At 53.1% G+C, this 24,950-nt stretch overlaps 1 protein-coding gene across 2 annotated transcripts; it reads right to left on the reverse strand.

The window, feature by feature from the left end:
• Positions 1–6,304: 6,304 nt before the first annotated feature.
• On the reverse strand, positions 6,305–23,968 carry HPN (hepsin). Of its 2 annotated transcripts, XM_019710632.2 has the most exons (13): positions 23,515–23,968; positions 22,905–22,974; positions 16,786–16,887; positions 16,661–16,702; positions 11,257–11,386; positions 11,061–11,183; positions 10,877–10,917; positions 10,429–10,594; positions 10,138–10,328; positions 7,548–7,643; positions 7,215–7,357; positions 6,891–7,055; positions 6,305–6,669 (listed from the first exon to the last, which is right to left on the reverse strand). In XM_019710632.2, exons 2-13 carry the CDS (start codon positions 22,918–22,920, stop codon positions 6,631–6,633), a joined length of 1,254 nt encoding a protein of 417 aa, XP_019566191.1. In that variant the 5' UTR covers positions 22,921–22,974; positions 23,515–23,968; the 3' UTR covers positions 6,305–6,630. The 2 variants fall into 2 exon arrangements, with proteins under 2 accessions (XP_019566191.1, XP_074171912.1); XM_074315811.1 differs by lacking the exons at positions 16,661–16,702; positions 16,786–16,887 and having other exon boundaries at positions 23,515–23,664.
• Positions 23,969–24,950: the final 982 nt, after the last annotated feature.

Below are 24,950 nucleotides of genomic sequence, written 5' to 3' on the forward strand. Positions count from 1 at the left end.
GTCCATTGTCCATCTGCTGTTTGATTCTCCGTCTGCCAGTCTCTGTGACAATCTCTGTGACAGCCCACTTATCTGATTGTACCTATCAATCCATGGGCGCCCCATCCCTGCTCTACCCTCTAGCCTAGCCCCCAGTCTCACTCCCCAGCAGGTGTCCTGCTGGGCCTGCCAATCTCACCACCACGTCCTGGCTGTGGACCACCAGCTGCATTAGGGCCTCTGGCATCGGGGCTCCCCAGCCCTGCTCCACCTCCACGCAGACACCAGGAAGCAAGGCCAGGACAAAGTGGCAAGGCTGGAGCTGTAGCTGCCATCCCAAGAGTGTGTACAGATGGCTCTGGGGGCCCCACAGCAGGAGGGCCCATGAGGGGCCTGGCAGCGTGGGAAGCGGTGTGCAGGTGCACACTGCTGACCCACCGGGCAGCCCTCCAGTCAGCAGGGCACCTGGCCTTGCGGCCCACAGTGGAACCGGTGGCTACAGGCACTGCTCTTCCAGAAAGAGGACCCAAAGGACAGGAACTGGGCTGTAGGAGAGAGTGGGGCTGGCGTGGGGGTGCCTGAGGCTGGGGCTTGGACTCCTGCGTCCGAGGATGGAATGGGATGGGGGCCCAGTCCCCATGATCCTGGAGGAAGAGAGGGCTGGGACCTTGGGCTCCTGGTCTTGTGGGCTTGGACCTGGAAGCAGGCAGGTCTGGGGTAGGGCCCCCACCGCCTCACCATTGTAGGCACAGCCATGGGCAACCACAAAGGTGTCAGTGCAGAACGCTCAGTACCCTGGGATGCCCACGTTGCTGGTGTCTGCCACACACAGGGTGTCGGGGGTCCTAGAGCCAGGGAGGGTGAAGTAGTCCCTCTGCTGGCTGCTGTTGAAGCCCGTCCGGCGTGTGATTGAGGACAGGGCCAGCCAGGCCATCTCCTCACCCTCCTGAGAACTGGGCAGCCTCTGCTGGTTCCCCACTCACCTGTGCCATGATGTCCCCAGCCCATTGTGGGGGTCCTGCCACTGGCTATGACCATGGTCCACTGGGTGTCCTTGTAGAGAAAGAGTGTCCAGGATGTGCCCTTGGTCATGGCCAACAACACCTGGAAGGAGGAGAGTGCAGCGGGAGCTGGTGCATTATGGGCTGGTCCAGGAGTATCATGCCCCCTCATGCCCACTCCTCAGCTGGGCTCCACCTGCTCCATCAGGCTGGCTTCTCCCCAGTCCCCTGTCCAGGTCCACTTCCATCAGGGCCTGTGGCAGCCTCCCTCTCTATTCGGTCTCTATTTTCCTATTTGTCTTTTTCTGCCTCTCCCCTCCAACCCTCCACCCTCTTTCCTTTTCTTTCTGTTTTTCTGTCTTTCTCCATCTGATCGTCTTGCTCCCCTTGCTATCCTCTGTCTTTCCTCTCTCTATTTCTCATTGTCTCTCTGTCTTTCCTTCTTCATCTTGCTCCTGGTCTCTTTCCCTCTTTCTGTGTCACCCATGTTCTCTGTCACTGTGTCTCTATGTTCCCTTCTGTCTTTCCATGTCTCGTCCTTGTTTCTCTCTCTCTCTCTCTCTCTCTCTCTCTCTCTCTCTCTCTCTCTCTTTCTCCCTCCCTCCCTCATTGTGTCTCCCACTTGCTCCGGAAGCAAATCTTTCTTCCCCAGGGGCTGGGCCACAGAGCCCCAACCTGGGCCCTTCTCCACCATCCCTTCCTCACCTGGGGCCAAAGAACCCCAGAAAGGGAATTTGATCCCAAGTGGTCATGAGCAGGCTCAGAGAGTTTGGAGGGGTGTGGGGGAAAGCATAGACCAGATCATGGGCCCCCCTCTGCAGCAGCTCAGGCTGGTGACTGCTAGCACCACATGTAGCCCCCCTCAGTGTGGACCAATCCACCCAGATCAGGGCTGCAAAGGCCTGGCCCATCTCCAGGGGAAATGCCTCGTGTCTAAATAGGGACACAGGCTCCCCAAAGAACACCAGCCCATTGCTGCAGATCTGGGGGAGATGGGGAAGAAAGAAATAGGCTGAGCGTGTCATCAGATCAGGGATGGGGGTGAGGGAGACAGCTCCCAGAGACCTCTGGTCAAGGGTCGGGCCATGCTGTGCATGACTTCAGAGTGTAAAAGGGCTCCAGCAACTGTAGCTCCTCAGAGCAGCCATTGTCCTTGGCAGGGGGGCCTCATCCCCAGGCTCCAGCCCATAGGGGTACAGGAGTGAGGCTGAGGACACTGAGACCACTGAGGCTCCCCCAGCCCCACCAGGGCCAAGCTGCATCTTCTCAGACCCCCCAAGGAGAGGTTATGTCCCCTCAGTCCCCAAAGGCAGGGTCAGGTCCCCATAGGTCTCAGGATGGGGACATGTACCCTCAGACATCCCCCACGTCCTGTCCCCTCAACAGGTTAAGGGAGCATGTCCAGCCTCACCTCTGATCCCTTCACTCCAGGTCACTTTGTTCTGCAGAACTGAGGGGAGGGGGTGTCAGCTAAGGGCTGGGGTCCACTCACCACAGCTGACCCCCTTCCAGAACCCCCCTCCCTTTTCACGCACCAGCAGTACCCAGATCATCCCCATGATGGCCCCATGTACTGGGTGGCTGGACTGGCTTATTTCTGGAGCTGACGTGGGGGCACAAGAAGGGGCCAAGGTGGGGACTGGGGCTGGCCTGTCACTCAGCTCCCCCAACCCATTGCTCGTGGATCCAGGGGGCCTAGGAAGCTCCCAGGGATCCTGGTTCTCATCTGGCCTGGCTGAGGCTGGGCCAGGCCTGTGGGTGGAGGGTGGAGCAAGGAGGGAGAAAGAAGAAAATGGCATCCAGGGCTTTCCCAGTGGGCAGGGTTACCATACGCTCCCAGGACCCAGGAGGGACTCCCCACTTCATTAGCAGGCCTGAGCCTGGGTCAAACAATACATAGATGGAGAAACTGGAGTTCTGCTGCTGCTGGAGAGCTGACAGTGCAGCATACCTCTCCTTCTAGGGACCCTGCTGGTTCTCTCCCCAGTAGGTTGAAGACTGACTCACAGCCTCCTGGAACTCGAATGAGCATGAGCTGAGGGGGGGCTCAAGATGTACACCTAGGGAGATTAAGGAGCCACAGGCCCGCTGAGGGGCCCAGAGGGGCATCTACAGAGAATGATGGGAGATTCTGTGGTAGAAACTCCCACATTTGGGCCTGTCAGAGTCACAGGGTTGTAAAGTACAGCATAGGGAATAGAGTCAATAATATTGTAATAACTATATATAGTGTGAGGTGGGTGCAAGAGTTAGCAGGGTGATCACTTCGCAAGTTGTATAAATGTCTAATCACTATGTTGTACACCTGAAACTAATATAACATTGAATAATAAAAAATGAAAATTAAAAAGATGCCCAAAGCTGAATATCACCATCTAAGAATGAATTTCTGAGATACAAAAACAAATCTGAAAATGTATTAAACATGTATTAGTGTCAGAATTTTATTATCCACATTATAGCAGACAAATCTTTCAGGTTGAACACTTTAGTGAAGATAATTTCTCCACTTTGTCAGACGCCAATGTGTTTCTACAGTCAGTGAGTTCCTGTGGCTGTTCTAAAACAAGGCCCTGAATTTTTCTGACAGACCAAGAGGTGGGGTCTGTCTCTATCTCCTCTCCTCGGGTCTGGGCAGATTTGTGACTGTTTCAATCAACAGAGCAGAGCAGAAGTGAGGCTGGGTGTAAAAGGCAGCATTTGCTGGAACGCTCACTCTAGAGCCCTGAGCCATGTGAGAAGTCCAAATGTCCGGAGGCAGACATGCTGGCAGGATGGCCAAGCTACTGAGACAGACATTGAATTGACAGTCCCTGCTGAGCCCAGTCTCTGAGCCATTCCAGCCCAGGCACCAGGCTTGTGAGTAAACAAGCTCACCATCTCAGTCCCTTTTCACTGAGTCACTCCATCCTTTAGGTCTTCTAGCTGAGGACCTGGACATTACAGAGCAAAGACAAGCTGTCCCTGCTGCTCCTTGTCTGAATTTCTGAGCCACAGAATCCATGAGCATAATAAATGGTTGCTATTTTGCACCACTGAGCTTGGGAAGGTTTGTTATGTGGCAATGGAACTGGAACAGCTGCTCACTTAATAACTGCAGTATTTAAATAGTATTACTTTTCTGAAGAAACTAAAATCCATTCCCCACTTATACCACTGAACATTCACGATAATGATTTCTGAATATAAAATTAATGGCCATCAAAATCATCGTTAATCATGGTGCCATTTTACTTGCAGAATAACTGTTGTGAAAGAATAATTGTACATTTCTCCTTTAACTTGACTGGAGAATGCCAACTTATAAACCACATATGGAGCTTTCCATTCCCAGTTACATCCAGAAGGCTGTTCTATATTTGAAAGTGAATATTCAGATATAAACACTAACTATGAATGCCGAGCCTTGCTTGTGTTCCTGATGTGGTACATTAATTAGATAAGACGCCAGATACTTCTGGCTCAGAGATGCGCAGCCACGTCAGAGAAGTAAGAGTTTCGATATTCAGCTCTTCTGAAGAAGACCAGCATCCCCGCAGAACTTCAAAGTAATCCTGTGAATGTTATTATTTTTCTCATCTCTGTGTGGCTTCATGGGGAAAGCAGCAAGGTTGGTGGGAACAAAAGGAGAAACTGAGGCTCACTGACCTCTAGCGTACAAAGGAAACTGGTGAATGGCTGTTGAGTGAATCACAATCTCCCCACCCCTGCCCCCCTCAAAGACAGCACTGATACTGACAGAACCCAGAGGCCCCCCTCCTCATTGACATTTTCCCAATAGACTGCCTATTGACTTTTAATGCCCAGACTTCTGCCAGATACCCTAGAATAGGGCCACATCCCCTCAGAATCCCCAGGGCAGGGTCATGCCCTCTTCAGCCCCCCACAAAGCAGTGTCACATCTGCTCAGATCAGCCCTCTCCTGGCCAGCTGTGGCCCCTCAGACCCTCCAGGACATGGTAGCGTTTACTCAGAACCCCCAGGGTGGGCCGTGGTCTCTGAGACCCAGAACATCATAAAAACACATGTACAGTCCATTTTTCAGCTGACATTACAAAGGAAAATTTACAGTCACAGCTCCGTAACTCAATATATTTCTAACAAAGCCATGCGTGAGTCAAGTTTCCAATTATATCTCAAACAGGATGGGTAGGACAGTGCAGCCACAGGCAGACGTTTGGAAAACATGGAGCCCTGCAAAAGAGAAGTTGGGCTGGGGTGCTCCTGAAAGACAAAGCAATGGTGGGGATCAACCACGTTCGCAGTTTGGTGTCCAGGGAGTGATGCGTGGAACATTTTCCAAATGCACAGATAGTAAGTTATTCAAAGGCACTTTCCTGTGTCTATTTACATTTTAGGAAATTGCTTCAGGGCCTGTAGTTGATGGGCAGAACGTTATCATTTTTGTCGTTGAAAGTTATGAAAAACAGGCACCGGTGAGCGATTTTCTGCAGTCTCTGGTTTTCAACAACACGTGGACAAGACTAGGCAAATAAAAACCTTAATTTCTCACAGTTTCGGGGGCAACAGCGCCCCCTGGTGGCCATCAGGGGCCCATAAGATCCGCAGATGTTCTCAGAAGCTGGGACCTAACCTCCAGCCTGGATGAAGAGGTGTGGGTCTCAGGCTGTGCTCTCACAGGGCCTGGTGTTCCTGTCTCCATCCTACAGGACCCTGTTTCCTGTGTTGGTCCATGGTGGATGTATTTTTTCTTTATTGGGCATATATATCCCCTTTTTTTTCTGGAAATAGCACTCTAGTTTCCTTTGGGGAATCCTCCCGCCACCACACACACACACACACACACTCATGCAGGTCTTGAGAGTCAAACCTCCCCTCAGTCCCATGCGTCAGGTGTACAGTGATTTGATGAGCGATGAGCATAAGACCCAAATCTGTCCAGTGAAAGCCAGGCCTGGGGCTTTTATGTTGTAGCTATTGAGAAAGAAGCATTCCCTTTCCACTGGGGCTGCTAAGTGGTCCGTGGCATATAAGCCTAGAGTTTGGGTGAATGGGGGGGACAGCTCTGTCTCTGGTTGTAGGAGAGGCTGTTTGGAAGTGAAGCTGACCCAGAGAAAAGCAGATCTGAGAGGAAATGAGGTACAGTCCTGACGAAAATTATTTGAGTAACTATATCCAGCAGTACCTGAAGCCAGATGCTGCAGGGCATGGCCAGTTAAGTGAACCAATTAAAATCTTCTCTTAAGCCAGTGGGAGTTGGAGGATCACGGTCCCTGCCTGATTTGTGCCAGGCTCCACTTCCTCTCTTCCCTCCCCGCAAAATGTCCTTATTGCTGCTTACATTTGCAAACTCAGAGGCCATATTAATCAAAACCATCTTTATTATTTAAAGAGCAGCCTGTCATCAGGGGCACCTAGGTGGGGGCCCCCAGATGGCAGAACAATATTTACATGGGGGTCAGGAAGGTGAGGCTCGGGTGGGTGGGTCAGGGTGGGTGAGGCCAGGGTTGAGTGGGCCCGCCACTGAGGAAGACAGGACACTGGACGGAGGGTATCCTTGGATCTGTGGGCGGGGCCCAAGAAGAAAAATGTTCCATCCTAGGCCCAGGGTGGACCCCACCTTGTGGGGCTGGGGCCACCTAGATCAACTTGAGCCCTAGAGGCACACGAAGCAAGGAGAAGCCACAGGTCAGAGCTGAGTCACCATGCCGCTGGCTTCGGAGTGAGTCTGGGGAAAGACAATTGGGGGCTTCTGAGGTCTGAGAGACTTCCCAAAAAGTCCCATAACTAACCTCCCCTCCCAAGAAGCCCTCTGAAATCCACTTGTACCATAGGGTGCCTCTTCCAGGCCTGAGCACAGGTCTCAGGAAAACTTTGGCCTCCCCTTCCCCCATGAGAGTCCCGCCCAGACAATCCCACCCTCTGGCTCTGTATGGGCCCAGCTTTCACCTTTATGGCCTGGAAGATCCACTCCCGGAAGTCACTGACTTTGGTGTAGACGCCTGGCTTCTGGGCCAGGGCACAACCGGTACCCCAGCTCACTATGCCACACAGCCGCCAACGCGGCGTCCGAGAGATGCTGTCCTCACACACAAAGGGACCACCACTGTCGCCCTGGTGGGGGAAGGGGAGGCCTGGCTGGAGGCCCTCTCAGATGGCAGTAGGCTGTGGTCAGAGCCCTCCGGCCCTGAGATAGGGAGCCCCACCACCCACTGCCTTGTGCCTCCATCCCTGGAATGGCAGGGCCAGGGGCTGCCCCGTACGGTCCCTCACCTGGCAGGCATCAATGCCACCCTCAAGGTAGCCGGCACAGAACATCTTGGGCTTGATCTGGTTCCCATAGAAGTCAGGACCATTGCAGACATCATTGCTGATTATGGGAACTCGAGCCTCCTGGAGGACCCCAGCCTGTTGGCCTGGGGGTATGCGGGCAAGGCTGGCCAGAGCTGGGGAGCATGCATACCCCTCTTCCCTCCTGGTACCCACCCCAGGCTCCTCAGCACCCCTACGCCCCAGGGCCAAGGGGCACTCAACCTGCCAGACTGCCCTTCCCTGGCCCAGGTCAGTCTCCCTAATGGTGGCTTCCCAGGCAGGGAAGGGACTCACCGTAGTACTGTGTGTTGCCCCAGCCAGTCACTGTACAGATCTTGCCATCCACCAGGGCCTGGCCAGCAGCTGGGAGGCACACGGGCTGGATGTATTCTGTGAGAGACATGACGCCAGTCCAGCCCCACCTGGTACCAACCTCTGTTTAGCTGCCGCCAATGCTCCCGACACAACTTTTCCTCTGTTCTTTTATAGCAACCACCATAGAAGTTGCCCTCCACTGGGAGCTCATGGATTAGGCACCTTCCTGTGTCAGTTCCGTTAATTTTCCATCAGCCCAGGGACGTTGGAGCGACTATTACCCCATTTTACAGAGGGGAAAATGAGGCCAAGTCACTTGTCCAAAACTTCATGAGTCAATGGCGGAGCCAGATTTCGAACCCAGGTGGCCCAATTTGCAAGCCTTAACCATGGCCCATGGGGCCACAACCCACCTACTAGAGGGTGCCTTTGTGAGAAATAGAAAAATGCACCCATCTTAAGATATGTGACTTCCACCTGTCAGAAAATCATAATAATAAATACACGAGTCTATACCAGCCACAGTGTGAATGGCACCCCTGAGATGTGAGGTCCTTGTGCAGTGCACAACCCACATAGCAGTCCTGGCAGCCCTGCCTGTTGCCTGTTGGTGACTTCACCTGCCTGAGCCTCAGAGCTCTCCGGTGCAAAATGGAAAAAATAATTGTTTCCCCCAGAAGTTGTAGCGAGAAATTGGTGAAGCATTGAGTAGCATGCCTGGCAGTAGGAAATGCTTACATATCTAGTAATAGTAATAAACAACAAAAGCAATGACTGCTAACATTAACTGAGGGCTCACTATGTGCTGGCATCGCTCTAAGCTCTTTACTCATGTTCACCTTTTTAATCATCTCAATAACCCTAGGAAGTCATTTTACAGCTGGGGAAAACTGAGGCACAGAGCGGTGAAGCTATGTGCCTGAGGTCACACAGCTGGCAAGTGCCTGCACCTGCCCCCGAGGCTATTGCCCCCGAGGCTATTACCCCTTCCGCCATTGTGTCTCAAACCCAAGCTGCTCCCACCTTGCGCCCACGGATGACACTTCCTTACTTCAATGTTGTTAACCCCACACTCTTTTCACTAAAGAAGAGGCTTTGTTTTGCTTTAAAGAAAAAACAGAGATCACTCCCTTAAGTGAAAAACCAGTATCACTGACCTTTAAAAAGTAAATAACCATAACAATAAGTATAATGCAAACCACAAAATGGTCCTGACTTCCCTGGCAGCACAGCCTGGGGGTTATGGGCACGGATTCCAGCGCCAGGTGGCCTGGGCTCAAATCTCTGCCATTTGCCAACAGCAAGAATTTGAGGCCTTATTTACTTTCTCGATGTTGGAACCTTTCCCCACGTGGAAAGCAGGGTCATAAAAGGACCCACCCTTCCGGGCTCAGTAAACACTAAATGAGTGTGTGCTCAGGACCCTGAGAATAGTGCCTGGTACACAGGTGGCGCCACACAAGTGTTGGTGGTCATTACTCTTGTCACCATGATATTATTTTTTTGAATTATTTCATTATTAGCAGCAGATGTTGCCTGCTGGAGGCTGATCATCATCACTATTATGACTCTGGAACCATCATTATCACCAGGATTTTTATTATGACAATCCTGGCCTGCCAAAAGCGGAAGCCCAAGGCCTGCTCTCAGCACCCCAGGCACACCTGGAGAAGTGCCAGAGACACGCTGGCACCCCCGTGAGTCTGTCTGCGAGCAAGGAAGTGAGCTGTAGAGGGGGAAATGCCTCACTGCCTCTCTGATTCATTGATTTAATTAAAATATTTTTTTCATTTCATTTAATTATTTGTTTTGATAACAGTTTTTGAGATATAATTCATATACCATACAATTCACCTACTTAGGGTGTACAAGTCAAGGGTTTTTAGTGGGTTCACAGATTGATGCTGAGTCGGGTGCCGGGCAATAGGAAGGTGAATCCACCACCACAATCAGTTTTAGAACATTCTCATCACCCCAAAAGGTATCCTTTACCTATCACCTCCCAATCTCCCCATCCCCATCCCTAACCCTGGCAACCACTCATCTGCTTTCTCTCCCTATAGATGTGCCTACTGGGGACAGTCCATATACATGGAATCATGTAGTGGCTCCTTTCTGACCATATTGTTTTCCAGAGTCATCCATTGCGTATCATAAATCGGTACTTCATTCCTTTTTATGGCCAAATATTATTCTACTGTATGGCTTGACCACATTTTTATCCATTTACCAGATAGGCATCTGGGTGGTTTCCACCTTTTGATGACTGTGTATAACGCTGTTGTGAACGTTTGTTTACAAGTTTCTGTGTGGACACATGTTTTCATTTCTCTGGAGCATATCCTGTCGGAGTGGAATTGCTGGGTCACAAGGCAATTCCATGTTTCCCTTTTTGAGGAACTGCCAGACTTTTCTGAAGCAGCTGCATCAATCATTTCTACTTGATGGACTCTCAGTTTTGCCCCCTCAAGAGCGTTTCCCTTCACACCATGGACTCCTAGACCCCTGGCCCCGCCTCTGTCCTCCGGCCTCTAGAGTCCCCAGGCCACGGCTCAGCCCCTAGACTTACCTGTGAAGGGCAGGGGGCTGGAGAGGTGAACCAGGGCGATATCATTGCTGTTCTCTTCGCTGTTGGGGTCTCGAAAGGGGAGATAACCCTTGTGGTAGACTACTGCCTGCACCCCCAGCTGCAGGCCATGGGGTGAGGCCTGGGCCACAGCGCCAGCAAACACTCGCCATCGAGACAGGACCCGGTTCCGCCTACCAGGGAAAAGGAAGGGAGGGTGGCAGCCTGCGTGGGCACAGCCTCTCCACTTCGCCACCGCCCGCTGCCCCCCTCGGCACTGTGGAGGTCACTCACTCAGGGAAGCAGTGGGCAGCTGTCAGCACCCAGTCTCCAGAGAGCAAGGAGCCCCCACAGAGGTGCGCTCCGTCGTAGCGAAGACTGACTTGCCACGGCCACCTGCCCAGGCTGGTGTCCTGGCCTCCCACAATGCGGTCTACGGGAGTCTTCCTACGGCCACAGTCTGTGGGAGATGGGCAGTTAGGGGCAGCAAGGAGGCCTGGAGCCCTAGGAGCCAGCCCTGTCCTAGGGGTCTGAGAGAGCATGCCCGCCTGGGGCATGTGAGGGGAGAAACCCAGACCTGGTCTGAGGGTGCATGGGCCCACCCTGGGGGGGCCTGAGATGACACAGTCCTGTGGGGCCCGGAGGGGACATGGCCCTGCCATGGGGGGGTCTGATGGGGCATGGTCCTGCCCTGGGGTGGGGAGGGGTCTAAGGAAAAGGGTTCTGAGTTTCAGGGTCTCACCTTGGCAGATCGTAGCCAGGAAGCGGCCCCTGGGACAGTCACTGTGAGAGAGACAGGGAAGGAGACAGAGAGAAACAAAAGGAGCAGCCAATTGAGACAGATGGAAGGAAGATGAGGAAGAGCTGGGGCCTTGGGGCCTGTGGCACCCGGGTGTGTGCCCCCACCTGCCCGCTGCCCTCCTCACCACACGGAGATGACCTCCAGCAGCCTCTGGGCGTAGGGCAGCCTTCCCTCGTCCACGCAGAAGAAGCCCGATGTGCCATTGGCGCCTGCCGTCCGCACGTCCAGCTCCGAGTGGGCGAGTGCCCTGGGCAGGGCAGGGGTCAGACCTGCTCCTCCCACCCTCCCACTGCCATCCTTCCAAGCAGCACCCCCAGTACCTGAGGAAGCCCATCTCCTCACAGCTGAGTCCCGCCACCCTGGCGTTGGAGCGTGAGGAGCACAGCAGCCGCCACGTCCCCTCTGTCTCGTCAAACACCGTGAGCCGGGCGTCTGCTGGACTGACCTGCACTGCATGGCGACAGGACAGGCCACCTGGGTCACCTTCCCTCTCCAGCCCCTCCTGGCCTGTTCTCCGGCCACATGGTTCTAGTCCTGAGTCCCCGCAGGACTGATCGGGGCACCCCCATGCCCCCCATACTCATGATTGCGTGAGGAAGGGCACGTGCCTCAAGGAATGGCGGTGGCACTGGGACTTTGGCTGGCCCTGCTGAGAATTGCCTCTTTCTGGGATTCCTAAGCTGGTTGTTCATGCGTTGTAAGTATGGAACTTTACTGAAACATTTGGAAAGAGGGAAATTCTTTCAACCAATCTCCCAAGAAAATGGTGTGGGAGACTGGATCTACTGGGGCCATATTTATCCCTTGAAGGGAAAAATAAGCCAACGTGGAGAAAAGCCAAGAGATTATAGTTGTAAAGCTGATAATAATTGTAAAGCCCCTTGATGGTGCCAGGCTTTAAGAACCCCCAGAATTGTTGGTTAAGTGAGTTAATCATTTCTTTTTTCATTTAGCCAGTTCCTTTATTTTTTTCTTGTCTTTTGCTGTCTGAAGACCCTTGACTAACACATCATACTTCTAAAATATTTAAATAGATATCCTATAGTCTAAAAAAAGGGAAAGAATAGCTATGTTTTCTGCAGAAGTTGTCAGAGCCTTGATTATACTACGGTACATGATAGTTCTCCAAGCAGAGGATGTAGCAGTCATTCATTCATTCATTCATTCATTCATTCAACAAATGTTAACTAAGTGTTAATTAGACACATACTCCATGCCCAGTCCTGTGAGGGGTGATACTGGGTACACAAAGATGCCTGAGGTAGCCTTCATCAAGCTAAAGTCTGGGATGGGGGAGACAAACAATAAAAAAATCACCCAACCAAACACATCCTCACAAATTGAGAAGGGGCAGGGTGACAATATACAGGAAGGCTGGAGAGAGCTTAGGGGGGCATCCTCAGGTCTGGGGCTGGGGGTGCTGGAAGTGATGTCCCCTCAGCCCCTCACAGGCTGCTCCCTACACATGGCCAGAGGACCCTGTTCACACCTAAGCCAGGTCACAGCCCTTAAGCATATTTATTTACATTCACCAAACACTCGTACATGCAGGGTCTAGTTTAGGCAATGAACAAATCAGACAAAACTCCTGCTCTGTGGAGCTCAAAGGCCAATATGTGAGATGGATAATGAAAGGGATGAATAAGGATAATAGATCGTGTGTCACAAAAGAAGAGGCCAGGGAGACAAATCAAGCTTGATGGAGGCAGGGGTGCCGGGGTGCAAGGTGAGGTTGCGATTTTCAGTAGGTGGGAAGAGAAAGCTTCACTGAGAAGGTGGGGAGTGAACAAAGAGCGAAAGGAAGTGAGAAAGAGAGTTGTGAAGACAGGTGAGGGAACAGAGAATAGGCCAAGGACACTGCCAAGTGCAAAGATCCCAAGGCGGGGGTGGGGTGTTGGGGGGTTGAGAAACAGCAAGGAGGCTGGAGCAGAGTGAGCGAGGGGAGATGAGGCGGGAGATTGACTGGATCAACACTAGCTAGGACTTTGCTTTGAGCTGAAATGAGGTGCCGCTCGGGAGGCTCTGAGCCAGGAGGGCTCTGGCCTGACTCAGGGGTTCACAGGCTCCTCAGCCTGTGTGTGGGGAGCAGTCTGTGGGGACAGGAGCAGGAGACCAGGGAGGAGGTGACTGTGAGGCCCAGGAGGGAGAGGATGGAGGCTGGGACAGCGGAGGGGGAGGGGTGTGAGGGGGCTTAGATTCTGGACAGATTTTGTGGGTGGAACCCACAGGCTTTTTGAACAGATTGGATATGGGTGTGAGGGAAAGAGGGGGGTCAAGGGCAATTCTAAGGTGTTTGGCCTGAGCCACCAGAAGGACAAAGCTGCCATTGAGCAGAATGGGGAAGTTGGGGAAGGAAGGTTTGGGGGAAGATGAGCTGTGAGTCTCTTGTCTTTTCTCCTGAGCCTCCTGCTTGGCTGGTGTTCTGAGAGCACATTCTGGGAAACTGAATCTGGTGCAGTCACTTCTGCATCCTCTCAGGAGGAACCTGGCGAGGCCACACCCAAGCTGAGCAGTCTTCTGGACACGGGGAGGCAGGACTTCCAGGGAGAACCCTGTCATGAGGAGGACCGGCTGTGTGCCAGCCAGCGCGGTGCTACATGCTCTCCCTGCCTCCATCAACCAAGGCCTCACCATATCTCCGAGGCCACAAAGATCATCCTCATTTTCCAGATGGGGCAGCTAAAGCTTAGAGACGTGCAGTGACTTGCCCAACATTGCCCACTGAGTGAGAGGCAGACAGAGGATTTGCATTCAGGCCTGAGTGACTCCAAACCCCACGCTTTTAACAGCCTCTCGAGTGACTTCCCCTCCTGAGGGTTAAACAATAATAGCACAGTAATAATAATACTGGCTACCTTTCCTGGGGATGTCAGTGGGCTGGCCTCATGCCATATGTCATATCTAGGGGGTTCTTTGAATCTCGCAATCATTATGGAAGGAGAGACCATTTCTACGCCCATCTTACAGATGGAGAAACTGAGCCTCAGAAAGGATGTACTTGCCCAGGGGCATTCAGCTAAGAACTAGCAAACTCAGGATTTGAACCCAGACCTGCCGACCTGCATATTTCCTCCTCCTGTGGGTCTCACAGAGACACTTCCTTACTTGTCCCCACCCCAAATACATTCACTTACAGCCCAGACTAAGACCTTCCTGGCTGGCTTGGCTTAATCATGACCACCTGCTCTGGGGAGAGGGCAGGGGGTTCCTGACACCACTGAAGGGTACTGACCACTACCCTAAGTTCCAAGATCAAGACTTGGGGTTTGAAACACCAAGTGGGGTGGGGGTGAATTCTTATTTTGAAATGACTTCTAAGTGCTCCAGAAATGTAATTTCCAGAAAGTATGAGGCTTTAGGAATACATTATCATTTTATGGATGTGTGTTCAAGAAGATGGAAGGGGGAGGGAATATAAAATGCCCCCTCCAATTATTTTTAAAGCCACATTCTGTGCCACTGTTTCCCACTTTTAAATACTTTATTCTCTCGTTTGTATTATTTTAAGCAACGCACACTGTGTTCTGGCTTGCCTGGTTGCTTACGAAATTGTCTGATATATTTGGAAGTGTGACAATCCCAGAAAAATGAGGTGAGGATACAGTTTGGGGGGTTGTTTTTGTTTGTTCTGTAATTTCCAAATGCTTTTGAAAACCCCAGGTATAGTTGAAGGGTAAGAGTGCTAGCATTGACCAGAGCCAGGTCTGAGTTGGTGCCTGGTGACCTTCCTTCCAGCTGGAGGTCCAGGACAAGCTAGTTAATCTCAGCAATTTATCTTCCTGCTTATTCATTAAAGCAAAGATTTCCTGAGCACCTACCATGTGCAGGACACTTTGGAGCAGTAAACAAAATGCCCCTGCCCTCCTGAAATTCACCAGGAGTCAATAACCCACTACGAATGTGAGAGCTTTAGCCGGGGCAGTGGGGATGGCCATGGGCTGGGGGGAAGCATGGAGTCTGGGGTTGCAGGAAGGCCTTGCTCAGGGAAGTTCAAGCCTGAAGGGTGAGACACAAAAGCCAACATTTACCAAGTTGGCTAAGAGCCAAGCCCTGCGTGGATCATCATGTCCTTTAATTCTCACCCCCAGCTTACAGATGAGGACATCGAGACACAGAGAGGGAAGGACGGGTGAGGTCCAATTGCCCACAGTGACACTGCAGAACCCTGAAACCTGCCTCTAGGTGTGAGCTAGAAAGAGGTGGGTGAAAATAGGCGGTGGTGCCAGGAGGGTCTGCCGAGGGTGTGAGTGCCAGGAGCACGCGTGAGGTGAGGGTGGAGCGGGCCCACACCTGGGGAGACCTGGCACTTGCAAGCCTTTGGGATTTTAGCCCAGTGGTAGTGGGGAGCCATGGACAGGCTTTTGGCAGGGGCATGACCTCTCTACCCTGCCACTTATGCCATGTGTGGTCTTGGGCAAGTCAGTTCACTTCACTGGGCCTCAGCTTCCCCCATTGGCACAACAGGAGTGATGATAATAGCCCCAACTTCACAGGGCTATTATGCAAAGGCTGTAGCCAGGCATATGCAAGCCCTCACCTATGGCAACTCACCTGGCTGTTTCTTGAGAAACAGTAGCGTATAGTAGTTAGTTCTACACAAGAGCTGGATCCAGGCTGCCTGGGTTCAGATCCCAGACCTGCCACTTACTAGCTCTGTGACCTTCCGTAAGTCACTTGGCCCTTCTGTGCCTCAGTTTCCCCATATTAGAAAGGGCTGTTGTGAGGATTTAATGAATTAATACGTGTAAAGCCCAAGGCCAGTGCCTGGCACGTGTAAATGCTCTCTAAGTGCTTGCTGGCTATGATGACTACCACTGATGTTGGCTTTCCTCGTCTGGATTTCCATTTCTTCTCTTAATGTGCGCTGAGTCCTTTATGGAACTAGATGAGGTTCATGGGAGTGAAAAATACATCCCATCACCCAACTTCCTCTTTCTTCCTGCTGCCCTGGGCCATGGGATGGTGGCTTGGAGTCGGCATTTGGGATGATTCGTTCATTCATTCCCCAATGAGCCTCTGTGTTTATTTATCAACATGGCTATTCTTTCCTACAGCAGACACATCCCTACCAGGCAAGTCTAAGAGCTATTCCTGGCCTCATCATTCATCAGCTGTGTATACTCTCTGGTCCTCACTTTCCACATCTGTGAATGGGAATAATAGCAGCTACCTCCCAGGTAACTGTTAATATAAGGGTTTGCTGGTTTCATATGGCACCTCTCAGACATGTTTTGACTGTGCCCTGTAGTGAGAAACACCGTTTTCCACTATGATGTGGTCCTGAACTTCTGTTTTCTGAGGCAAACCATCCTATTGCTCTGAGCCTCAGTTTTCCCATCTCTAAAATGGAGAAAATAACAGTCCCACCCTTATAAAACCAAAAGATTAACAAGACTTTTTCTTACTGAGAGGGATGCATGCAAATATTTTCTAATCTAATCTATTTCATACTTTTAAAAGGTTTTTAAAAACCTTTCAACTCACTAATTTAATTGTATGATACATTAATGGGTCACACATTTAGAGCCTGAAAAATACTGGGTTAGCAAGTGAAGTGCTTAGAATAGCACCTGGTCCAGAGCAGGCTCACAATACGAGTGCACTACTATTAATTGCATTTCTTCATGCATTTGTGCATTCATTCAAAAAGTCCTTCCATTGAGCTCGCACCAGATACAGGTTATTTGCAGGGCTCCCCAGGAGTTCGCAGCCTGCTTTACTCACCCGGATACAGCGGCTCCTGATCACTCCTGAGTAGAACGGTCACTGCAGAGAAGGCAGAGGTGAGGGCAGGCATGCCGGGGCCACAGGGGGCAGGGGAGGGCAGAGGCGCAGGGAGCCACTCTCACCAATGGCCCAGGATGCTGCCCCAATGCCTGTCAGGAGCAGCAGGGTCCCCGCAGTGAGAGCTGCCACCTTGGGTCCAGAGCAGCATGGCACAGTCCGGCCACCTGCAATAGACACCATGCTGGGGCCACTGCCAGGCCTGTCCTCATAGGGGCAGGGTCTGAGCACGGGGCCAGCTCTGCCCTGCCCCCAAAGCTAACTTAGCATGCCTGAGCCTGCCAGGCCCTGCTCTTAGTTTCCTGGGGCAGAGAAGTTGGCAGAGTTGTCCCTCCCCTCCTGAGAGAACAACCAGGTGTCCAGCTCCCCAGGGGTTCCAGCTGGGAAGGGGTGTGGCTAGGATGGTGGCCACGTTCCCTGCCTGCACTCCCAACACTTAGGAGGTATCTCCTCCTCAGTGACACTGCACTTCTCTAGCTCCCTCATCACATCCGGTCATCTCTTCTTGGATCTCTCACTTCTGCTAACTTTCCCAAAGGTTCTTGGAGCCTCTTAGGGGCTGTGACCCCTAACCTTTGCCCCCTTGGCAGCTCTCTTCCCTGCTGTTTGGCATTTCCTCACTGCTTCACTTCTCTTTGCTGTTCCAGATCCTCTGTCCCTGGGTACCCCCCAAAACCAGACCTCTCCCACAGGACCCAGCTCCAAGGTCAAGTTTGCCCCTGGAGGTTGAGAACTTAAGTTTGGAAACTTGCCAGCCTCACTTAAAAATACTGGCCTTCCCTCCTCTTAGCTGGGACCTTGAGCAGGTGACGTCACCTCTTTGAGCCTCAGCTTCCTCATCTATTTAATGGGTATCCACCTAGCATTCACCTCTAAAAATAATACTTTAAAGTTATTTCTAATAATAATACTAACAATAATAGCCAAATTCTTATCAGATGCTTACTATGTACCAAGCATCGCTCTAAATGCATTAACTTATTCAGTTCTTATCTCAGTTATGATTCCCATTTTTCAGACAGGAAAAACTGAAGCTCGGAGAAAGTCACATGCCCGAAGTGATTCAGCCAGGAAGAAGCAGTGGGCAGATACGGTGCTGGAGCCCAAATGTATAATCGTTAAGCCACGCTACCCCTCCCTGTACTGTAGTCCCTGGCATACAGCAAGTTCTCAACAAAGGCTTTTAAATCATTAAAGCTGTGTGGTCCTGGGCCACTCCCTTCACCTCTCTGGGCCTCAGTCTTCTCATTGGTAAAATGGAGTTTTAGTCATTCATTATCCTCTTGAGCGTTTGCTATGTACCTGGTGCCACTCTAGGCTCTGGGGACATATCCCAAAACAAGACAGATGAGATGCTGGCTCTCATGGGGTTTACATTCTCATGTGTGTAACGTGAGAGGGATAAGTAAACAAGTAAATGCACTTGATAATTTCCAGATCGTGGCAAAGTCTATGTAGAAAATAACAGAGGTCGGGGCAGTAGATGGCTTCTCTAGGGTGCTCTGGGAGGGCCTCCCGAAGAAGTGACTTTTGAGCTGAGACACGAAGGTTGAGGCCAGCGATGCAAACACCTCAAGCAAGAGCACTGTGGGCAGAGAGGACAGCACTGGCAAAGGCCTTGAGGCGAGACTAACGTGATCCGTTAGAGGGCAAGACAGGGCACTGATGCGGCCAGAACTGCACGAACTTGGGGAAGGCAGTGGGGCCAAGGCTGGGGCCAGCTAGGGAGCCTGGTGCCCTGAGGAGAAGAGGGACTTTATTCCCAATGCTACAGGGGCCCTGGGGATTAAAAGCCAGCCCGTTTCCTAGGGATTGCAGGAGGACCAAAGAGAAAAGGCTGCTAAAAGCCTTCCGCTGGGCCTGGCGTGCAGCCGACTGCCCTTGGCATCTGTGAGGCACTCCCAGGGCTGCAGGAGAATCCAGCTCTCCCATCTGTGTCATGGTGGTGAGGCCGATAGGCACAGGGCTAGGCAAGCACCCAGAACAGAGTGGGGAGTGGTCCAGGACCTCCCTGGGGTGGTCACTGTCTGGGGGTCTTAAGAATTTGAGAGCCCACAGTACCCATCAAGGCATAAGAGAACACTCTCTCCCTCCAAAGAGGCCCCAGTGGGCCAGGCCAGCTCTACCCCAGTTGGCTGACCCCTCCCTGTCTCAAGAGGGCCTCTCAGGCCCGCCCCCCAACTCTGTACCAACCTTCTTCCTGGTTCTAGTGGGAGGTCTTGGCTCCCTGCAGCCATCAGGCTGGTGCTGGTTCCTTCGTTTTCAGATGTGTTCTGACACTCAGAGCCCAGCCTAGAGGCTCTGGTATGTCTGTTGGAGCAGGCAGCATTGCCACCCATATCTCTTAGGGACGAGAAAGAACCTCCTTCCGTGCCCTCTGTTTCAGGGGACTTAGGACAACCTCAAAACAGGTGCTTCCGGTGGACAGGACACATCCTTACTCTGCGAGAGGACCATCCTTGTCATGATTCTCCGGGAGCTATACGGCCTTTGCGATCAGTAAGCCAGCTCCCCGCCCCCCCAACTTCTCCCAGAGGCTCTGCTCTCTGTTCCTCCATGGACAGTTCTTCTGCCCCCATTTGGCTGCAAAACTCTCACAAGTGACATCTCTCTGGGTTGGCCCGGTGGCTCAGGTGGTTGGAGCGCCGTGCTCCTAAGCGGAGGTGGCCAGTTCGATTCCCACATGGGCCAGTGAGCTGCGCCCTCTACAGCTAAGATTGTGAACAACAGCTCTCTCTGGAGCTGAGCTGCCATGAGGAGTGCTGCCATGAGCGGCTGGTGGCCAATGTGAGTGGGTGAGTGGCCGGCAGCCAGCGTGAGTGGCCGGCAGCCGGCGAGAGAGGCAGTGAACTGCTGTGAGCGGCCAACAGATAACTGGCAACTGACTGCCTCAGCTGGGGCAGACACAAGCCTCATAATGCCAGCATAGGCCAGGGAGCTGTGTCCTACACAACTAGAGTGAGTAACAACGGCTTGAACTGGAGTGAAGTGTGGGGGAGGCAGAAAAAGGGGGGGGGGAACAAGTGACATCTCTGGCTCCTTGTCTCTAAAACAGGGGTGTCCAAACTGCGGCCCGCGGGCCAACTGTGGCCCGCGATCCATTTTTTATTGGCCCGCAGCAAATTCCAAAAATATATTTAGTTTACTTAAATAAACCAGGTGAGGCAATACGTACTTTACCTCGAGTGAGTGGCCCGGCTGTTTGTGTATTTTACCGCATATGGCCCTAGATGAAAATCGTTGAAAAAAGTTTGGACACCCCTGGTCTAAAACCATTCAACTGATAGGTCTGTGTCTTAGTCCTCTTCAGACCCAACTCCAACTTCCGGAATGAAAGCCCCCTCATTTAACTTCCGGACAGCACAGGCACCTGACTTTCCTTCTACTTCCCTGATGGTGCCTTCTCCATCTCCTGACCTGCTATCCACTTCCTGAGGTCTGGAGTTCATAGGGCGGGCCAAGACCTCCTCCCACTCATGTCTCCTTGGTTCCAAATCTGTCTCACCCACCTCTACAGCCTCAGTTTCCCTTTTCTGTCCCAAGCCCTGGACTCTCCTTAGTCCCAGATCAAGGGTCCTGCAGCCTCTTAGATGCCTCCCCTGAAATTCCTCAGGTCCTTCACACCTCCCAGGTCCCATACTGGCCTCCATGTCTCCCCAAATCCCCAGGTACCGTCTCATGGGCCCTCACCCTTAGCACTGTCCCGCCTCTGCAGGATGCCTCCTTCCCTTCAGAGCTTGCCAGCTCCACAGCCTGCAGGCTTCCCAAGTGTCTCCTGTCCGTCCTCGCCTTCCCTGCCCCCAGCCCCATTCAACCCCTGGCTCAGGCTCCCCCTCTGGTCCAGCCTCCATGTGGAAGCCTAGGGCTCTTCCTAAATATCAAATGCAACCTGTCTCTTCTTTACCTAGAGCCTCCATGACTCCCAGTGTCCCCCAGGACAGAGTCTAAGGCCCTTAGGCCTGTGGTGCCAGCCCCTCTAGGATACAAGCACGACTGTTAGATATTTAAGGGTTGAATATTTCTCCCAATCTTCAGACAGCCACATAGTCATTATGAGACACCTGAAAGTTTCCAAAAAGAAAACGAAACCATAGAAATTATAAATTACAAGTTAGAAAAGAGAAACAAAGAATAACCTCCATGCCATCTTGTGGAAAGGCCCAACACTGCCAAGGTATTGCCCTGCCCTTCATCAAAAACAGTCTGAACAGAGCTTGGTCCAGTTGGCACACCTTGTCACCTTCCAGCTCCAATTCCAACTTTACCTCCAGAAACACCCAAAATAGCTACGTGCTACTGCACCCCCAGTCGTTTGTCACCCCCCAGCATTTAGCTAGGCTCTTCCCTCTGCCTAACACACCCTACGTACTCCCTCCTCATCCTGAATGTCAACTCAGATATCACCTCCTCCAAGTCTAAGGCCCCAGGGAGCACAAGACCCTTGGCCTTGGGTGTACTTCAGCCCAGAATGGTAACACAAACGCGAGCAGCCATGGCAGCAGGAATGGCTCTCAAATCGCACAACGACTCATGGCCCTGTCCGAACCGTCCTGTAGTTTCCTTAAGTCCTTACAAACTCTTCATATGGAAAGTGTCATTGTCATCATCCCTGGTTTATAAATGAGGAAAGGAGGTCCAGAGAGGTGCAGCCACCTACCCGGGGTCACCCAGCAAGTAAGCACAGCACCAGAACCTTCTGGCATCTGTGTCCAGGTTTGACTACCCCCTCCAACCCCAACAGTCTGACTGCCCTCCAAGGCCAGAATGAGCTGCCTGGGAATGCACTGGAGCCCACTCTGCCTTGGTTATCTCTGTACACAGACCTATCTCTGGCCATCCTTCCCAGGACGCTCTGCTTTTCTTCCCTGGTTCATTCACCCATAGGCCCCAGCCCTGGTAACTCCCTTCAGTCGGCTCCAGGAAGGAATCCTCCAGAAGGTATGGGGCTCTACTGTCTATTTGCTCAGCAAAGACGCAGGGCCTTCTCCTGAGCCACTGGGAGCCTGGCTGCACTCTGGGCCATAGCTGAATGGTTGGGGAGTCTGAGTGCTTAACTGTGCTGAGACCCAAGGAGGCCAGTGATCCACACTGATCATTTCATATGACATACTCAGCACTTCCTGCATTTAAATCCTCACAACACCCTGTGAGGTGTGCACTGGTACCAGCTCCATTTTACAGATGAAGAAACTGAGGCTCAGAGAGGGTAAGCTGCTTGCTTAGGGCCTCACAGCTAGAAAGTGCTACCGCCTAGGACTGAACCCAGCTAGCCTGGTTCCAGGAAGAAGAGAGGGAGTCAGCCCAGCTGGGGAGGGCAGGAAGAGGGCTACCAGTCCTCGGCCCCTCCAACTGGCTCCCAAGTATGGGAGAGATTGAGAGGAATCTAGGCTGTAGGAAGCCCTGGCTAGTGGCTGCCAAGAGCCCTTGAGTGCCGGCCACTTAGCGGTGGCTTCTCTATGTCATCCTGGAATGGTTTCTCTGCTCTCTCTCCCAGCTCCATCCATCCGGCCGAGTCCAAAGTCCTCCCTCTGCTCTTTTGCCCACAATGCCAGGAGGTGGGAGGAATGTCTGGAATCGGTGGGGGTCTTGAATCCCTTGGACTCCAAGTCTGCTGACCTCTATCATGACGGCTTTGGTTCACAGCGTGTGTCCGACATGCTAAGCCCCCTGCTGGTGTCCCTGCTCCCAACAACCTCATATAGGTAGGTAGGTAGCATTAGGATCTATGCTTGACCCAGGTGGGAACTGAAGCCCAGAGAAATGATGCCATCTGCACAAGATCACACAGCAAAAAAGTGGCAGAAGCAGATTCAAACACAGGCCAGTGCATTCAACTTCAGTGTCTGTGTCCTTAACCGTGACAGCTAGTCTCCCCACTGTAGCCCCAAGTAGAGGGCAGGTGCAGAGTCAGCTGAGGAATTGCTGGGAGGGTGAGGGGAAACTGAGGCAAGGAGCCAGGAAGGTCGTACGGGGTAGCAGGGAGGCAGGTGGTGGCACAGCCCCACAGAAAATTTGGTTAATAGTTAATCAGGTGGAGAAGGCTTCAGAAAGCATTGGGGATGGGCCCAGGAGGGGTGCCAAAGAGAGGGGGCTCTGAGGGGGGCGGAGGATTGGGAAGAGAGCACAGAGGGAGGGAGGGGTGCCAGACAGAGCCGAAGTCAGGCCCGAGGAAAGGGGGACTCACCCTCCTTTTCCGCCATGTCACGGCCTCTCGTTAATGATTCCCCGGCTGACCTCTTGGGCCGGGGCAGGACCTGTGGGGAGATGAACAGGGAGGCAGGGCCTGGGGGAGCCCAGCCCAGCCCCGGTGCCCCCAGTCCCAGGCGCCTATCCAGGGAGGCTGGAGGAACTGGGCGCTGGCCAGAGCACGCCATGATCACGAACACAGATTGGTCTAGGTTCAAGGATGGGGTCAGTGTCTGACCAGTGACCGGGGGACACCTGGATTTGCAGGGCTAGGGGCTCCCATGCCTGGGCCTGGAGGGGAGAGGACTGAGGGTCTGGACTGCTGGGTCTGAGGAAGGAGAGAGCAGGGGCCTGACATTTTGGGTCCTGGGGAAAGAGGGCAGAGGGGTGTAGGGGCCCGGACTCCTGGGTTTGAGGGAGGAGGAGACGGAGCCCCAATCTCTGAGTCTGAAGAAGAGAGGGCTGGAGCTCCGAGGTCCTTGGAGGGAAGTCAGAGAACCCACTCTTGGCGTCCCTGGGAATCCCTCTACTGGGAGGTGGGCATTAGGTTGAGTGGGGGCGAGGGGACCCATGTCTTGGGGACTGGAACTGAGGGCCCTGGTCCTTACCCTGGGGTCCGGCAGGTTGGGACGGAGCTGAGAGATGGTGCTGGTTGAGGGTCAGTCTCCAGGCCTGGGCAGGAGCATGGTGGCCCCGCAGCAGCGGCAGCCAGGAGGCAGAGGCAGCGGCGTGGGGCCTGCTAGGCCTGGCTGCCTCACCTGAGGAGGAGGGGGCTGGGCAGGAGGCGGGGATAGGGGCGGGGAGGGGCCGGGCACAGGGATTGGCAGCGCCAGAGGCCACCTGGCTGGTGGGGCAGGGTTTGCAGGGGCTGGAGCTGGTCAGCCCAGCCACCTGCCTCCCTCCCGCCTGGGAGGTGGGCCCAGGTGTGCCAGTCTGAGGGGAGGTGGGAACAGGGACAAGCTTGGCCTGAGGACTGAGGGTTTGGGGAGACAGAGCAGGCTGGGTGTGCTTACAAGGACTAAAGGATGGGAATATGAATTAGAAGGAATCAGAGTGCCCCAACTGCCCCAAGCCCACCCTGCCCCTGCTGCTTCTGCCTCCTGCCCAGCCCCTGCCCTGCCGGACCTCAGGCCTAACTCTGTTCCTGTCCACCCCTGCCCCTTCCAGCACCCCCTGTCCAACTCCTGAACAAGGCAGTTCCTGTTTCTGCCCCAGTTCCAGACCCTGCTCCAGACCTCTCCCCACAACCTCCTCCCCTGCCCCAACTCTTGCTCCAGCCTCTGCCCCTTCCCATGTCCCCAGCCCAACCCCTGTCTGCTTTTCCCTGTTCACCCTACCCCCCCTCAGCCCCCTCCCCCCAGTTGCTTTCCTACAAGTCACGGGGGCTGGTTTGCTTTGGCAGCCTCTCTGCAGCCTGCAGCAATGACCTCTGGAGCCAGGAAAGTCCTAGATAGGGGGAAGGGGGCTTGGCCCGGAAAAGCCAGCGCCGAGTGTGGAGGCCCTCGCCAAGTGGCCGGAAGTGTCCAGAGGCAAATACACACTGTCCCGCCAGCAGTCAAGAGTGATCCACGTCACACCCCAGGACCAGATAAACACCCAGACACACAAGGGTCACCATCAGACACCTGCCTGTGGACAGCCACACAAACACAGACTACAGCAGCTCACCCCAAATAGGCTGTCCCCAGACAATTGGACCCACCTGCTCGCCCCATGTACCCCCTTCACTCAGAGCCACAGCCTCCCACAGGGGACAAATTGGGGTAGAAATGGGGCTGCCCATCCCCTAGTCTCTCACTATCTCTCCATGTTCTTCTCTCTCCTTCCCTCTCTCCAACTCCTACCACTCCAGAGAGACCCATACTGCTGAGGAAAGAGTGAAGAAATAAAATGGAGTCACTATAGTCAAGCTGCTAAATTACTGAAATCAAGCAGGTTGAGGTACGAGGAAACAATTTTATTCTTGCTTTAACTAGCCTGGGAACTTAAACTTTTGAACTTTTCAATCATGCATCAATGCCTGGAGATACAGATAACCCCTATA

The sequence above is a fragment of the Rhinolophus sinicus genome, linkage group LG11 (genome assembly GCF_036562045.2).
Source record: "Rhinolophus sinicus isolate RSC01 linkage group LG11, ASM3656204v1, whole genome shotgun sequence".
In the NCBI taxonomy this organism is placed as follows: domain Eukaryota; kingdom Metazoa; phylum Chordata; class Mammalia; order Chiroptera; family Rhinolophidae; genus Rhinolophus; species Rhinolophus sinicus.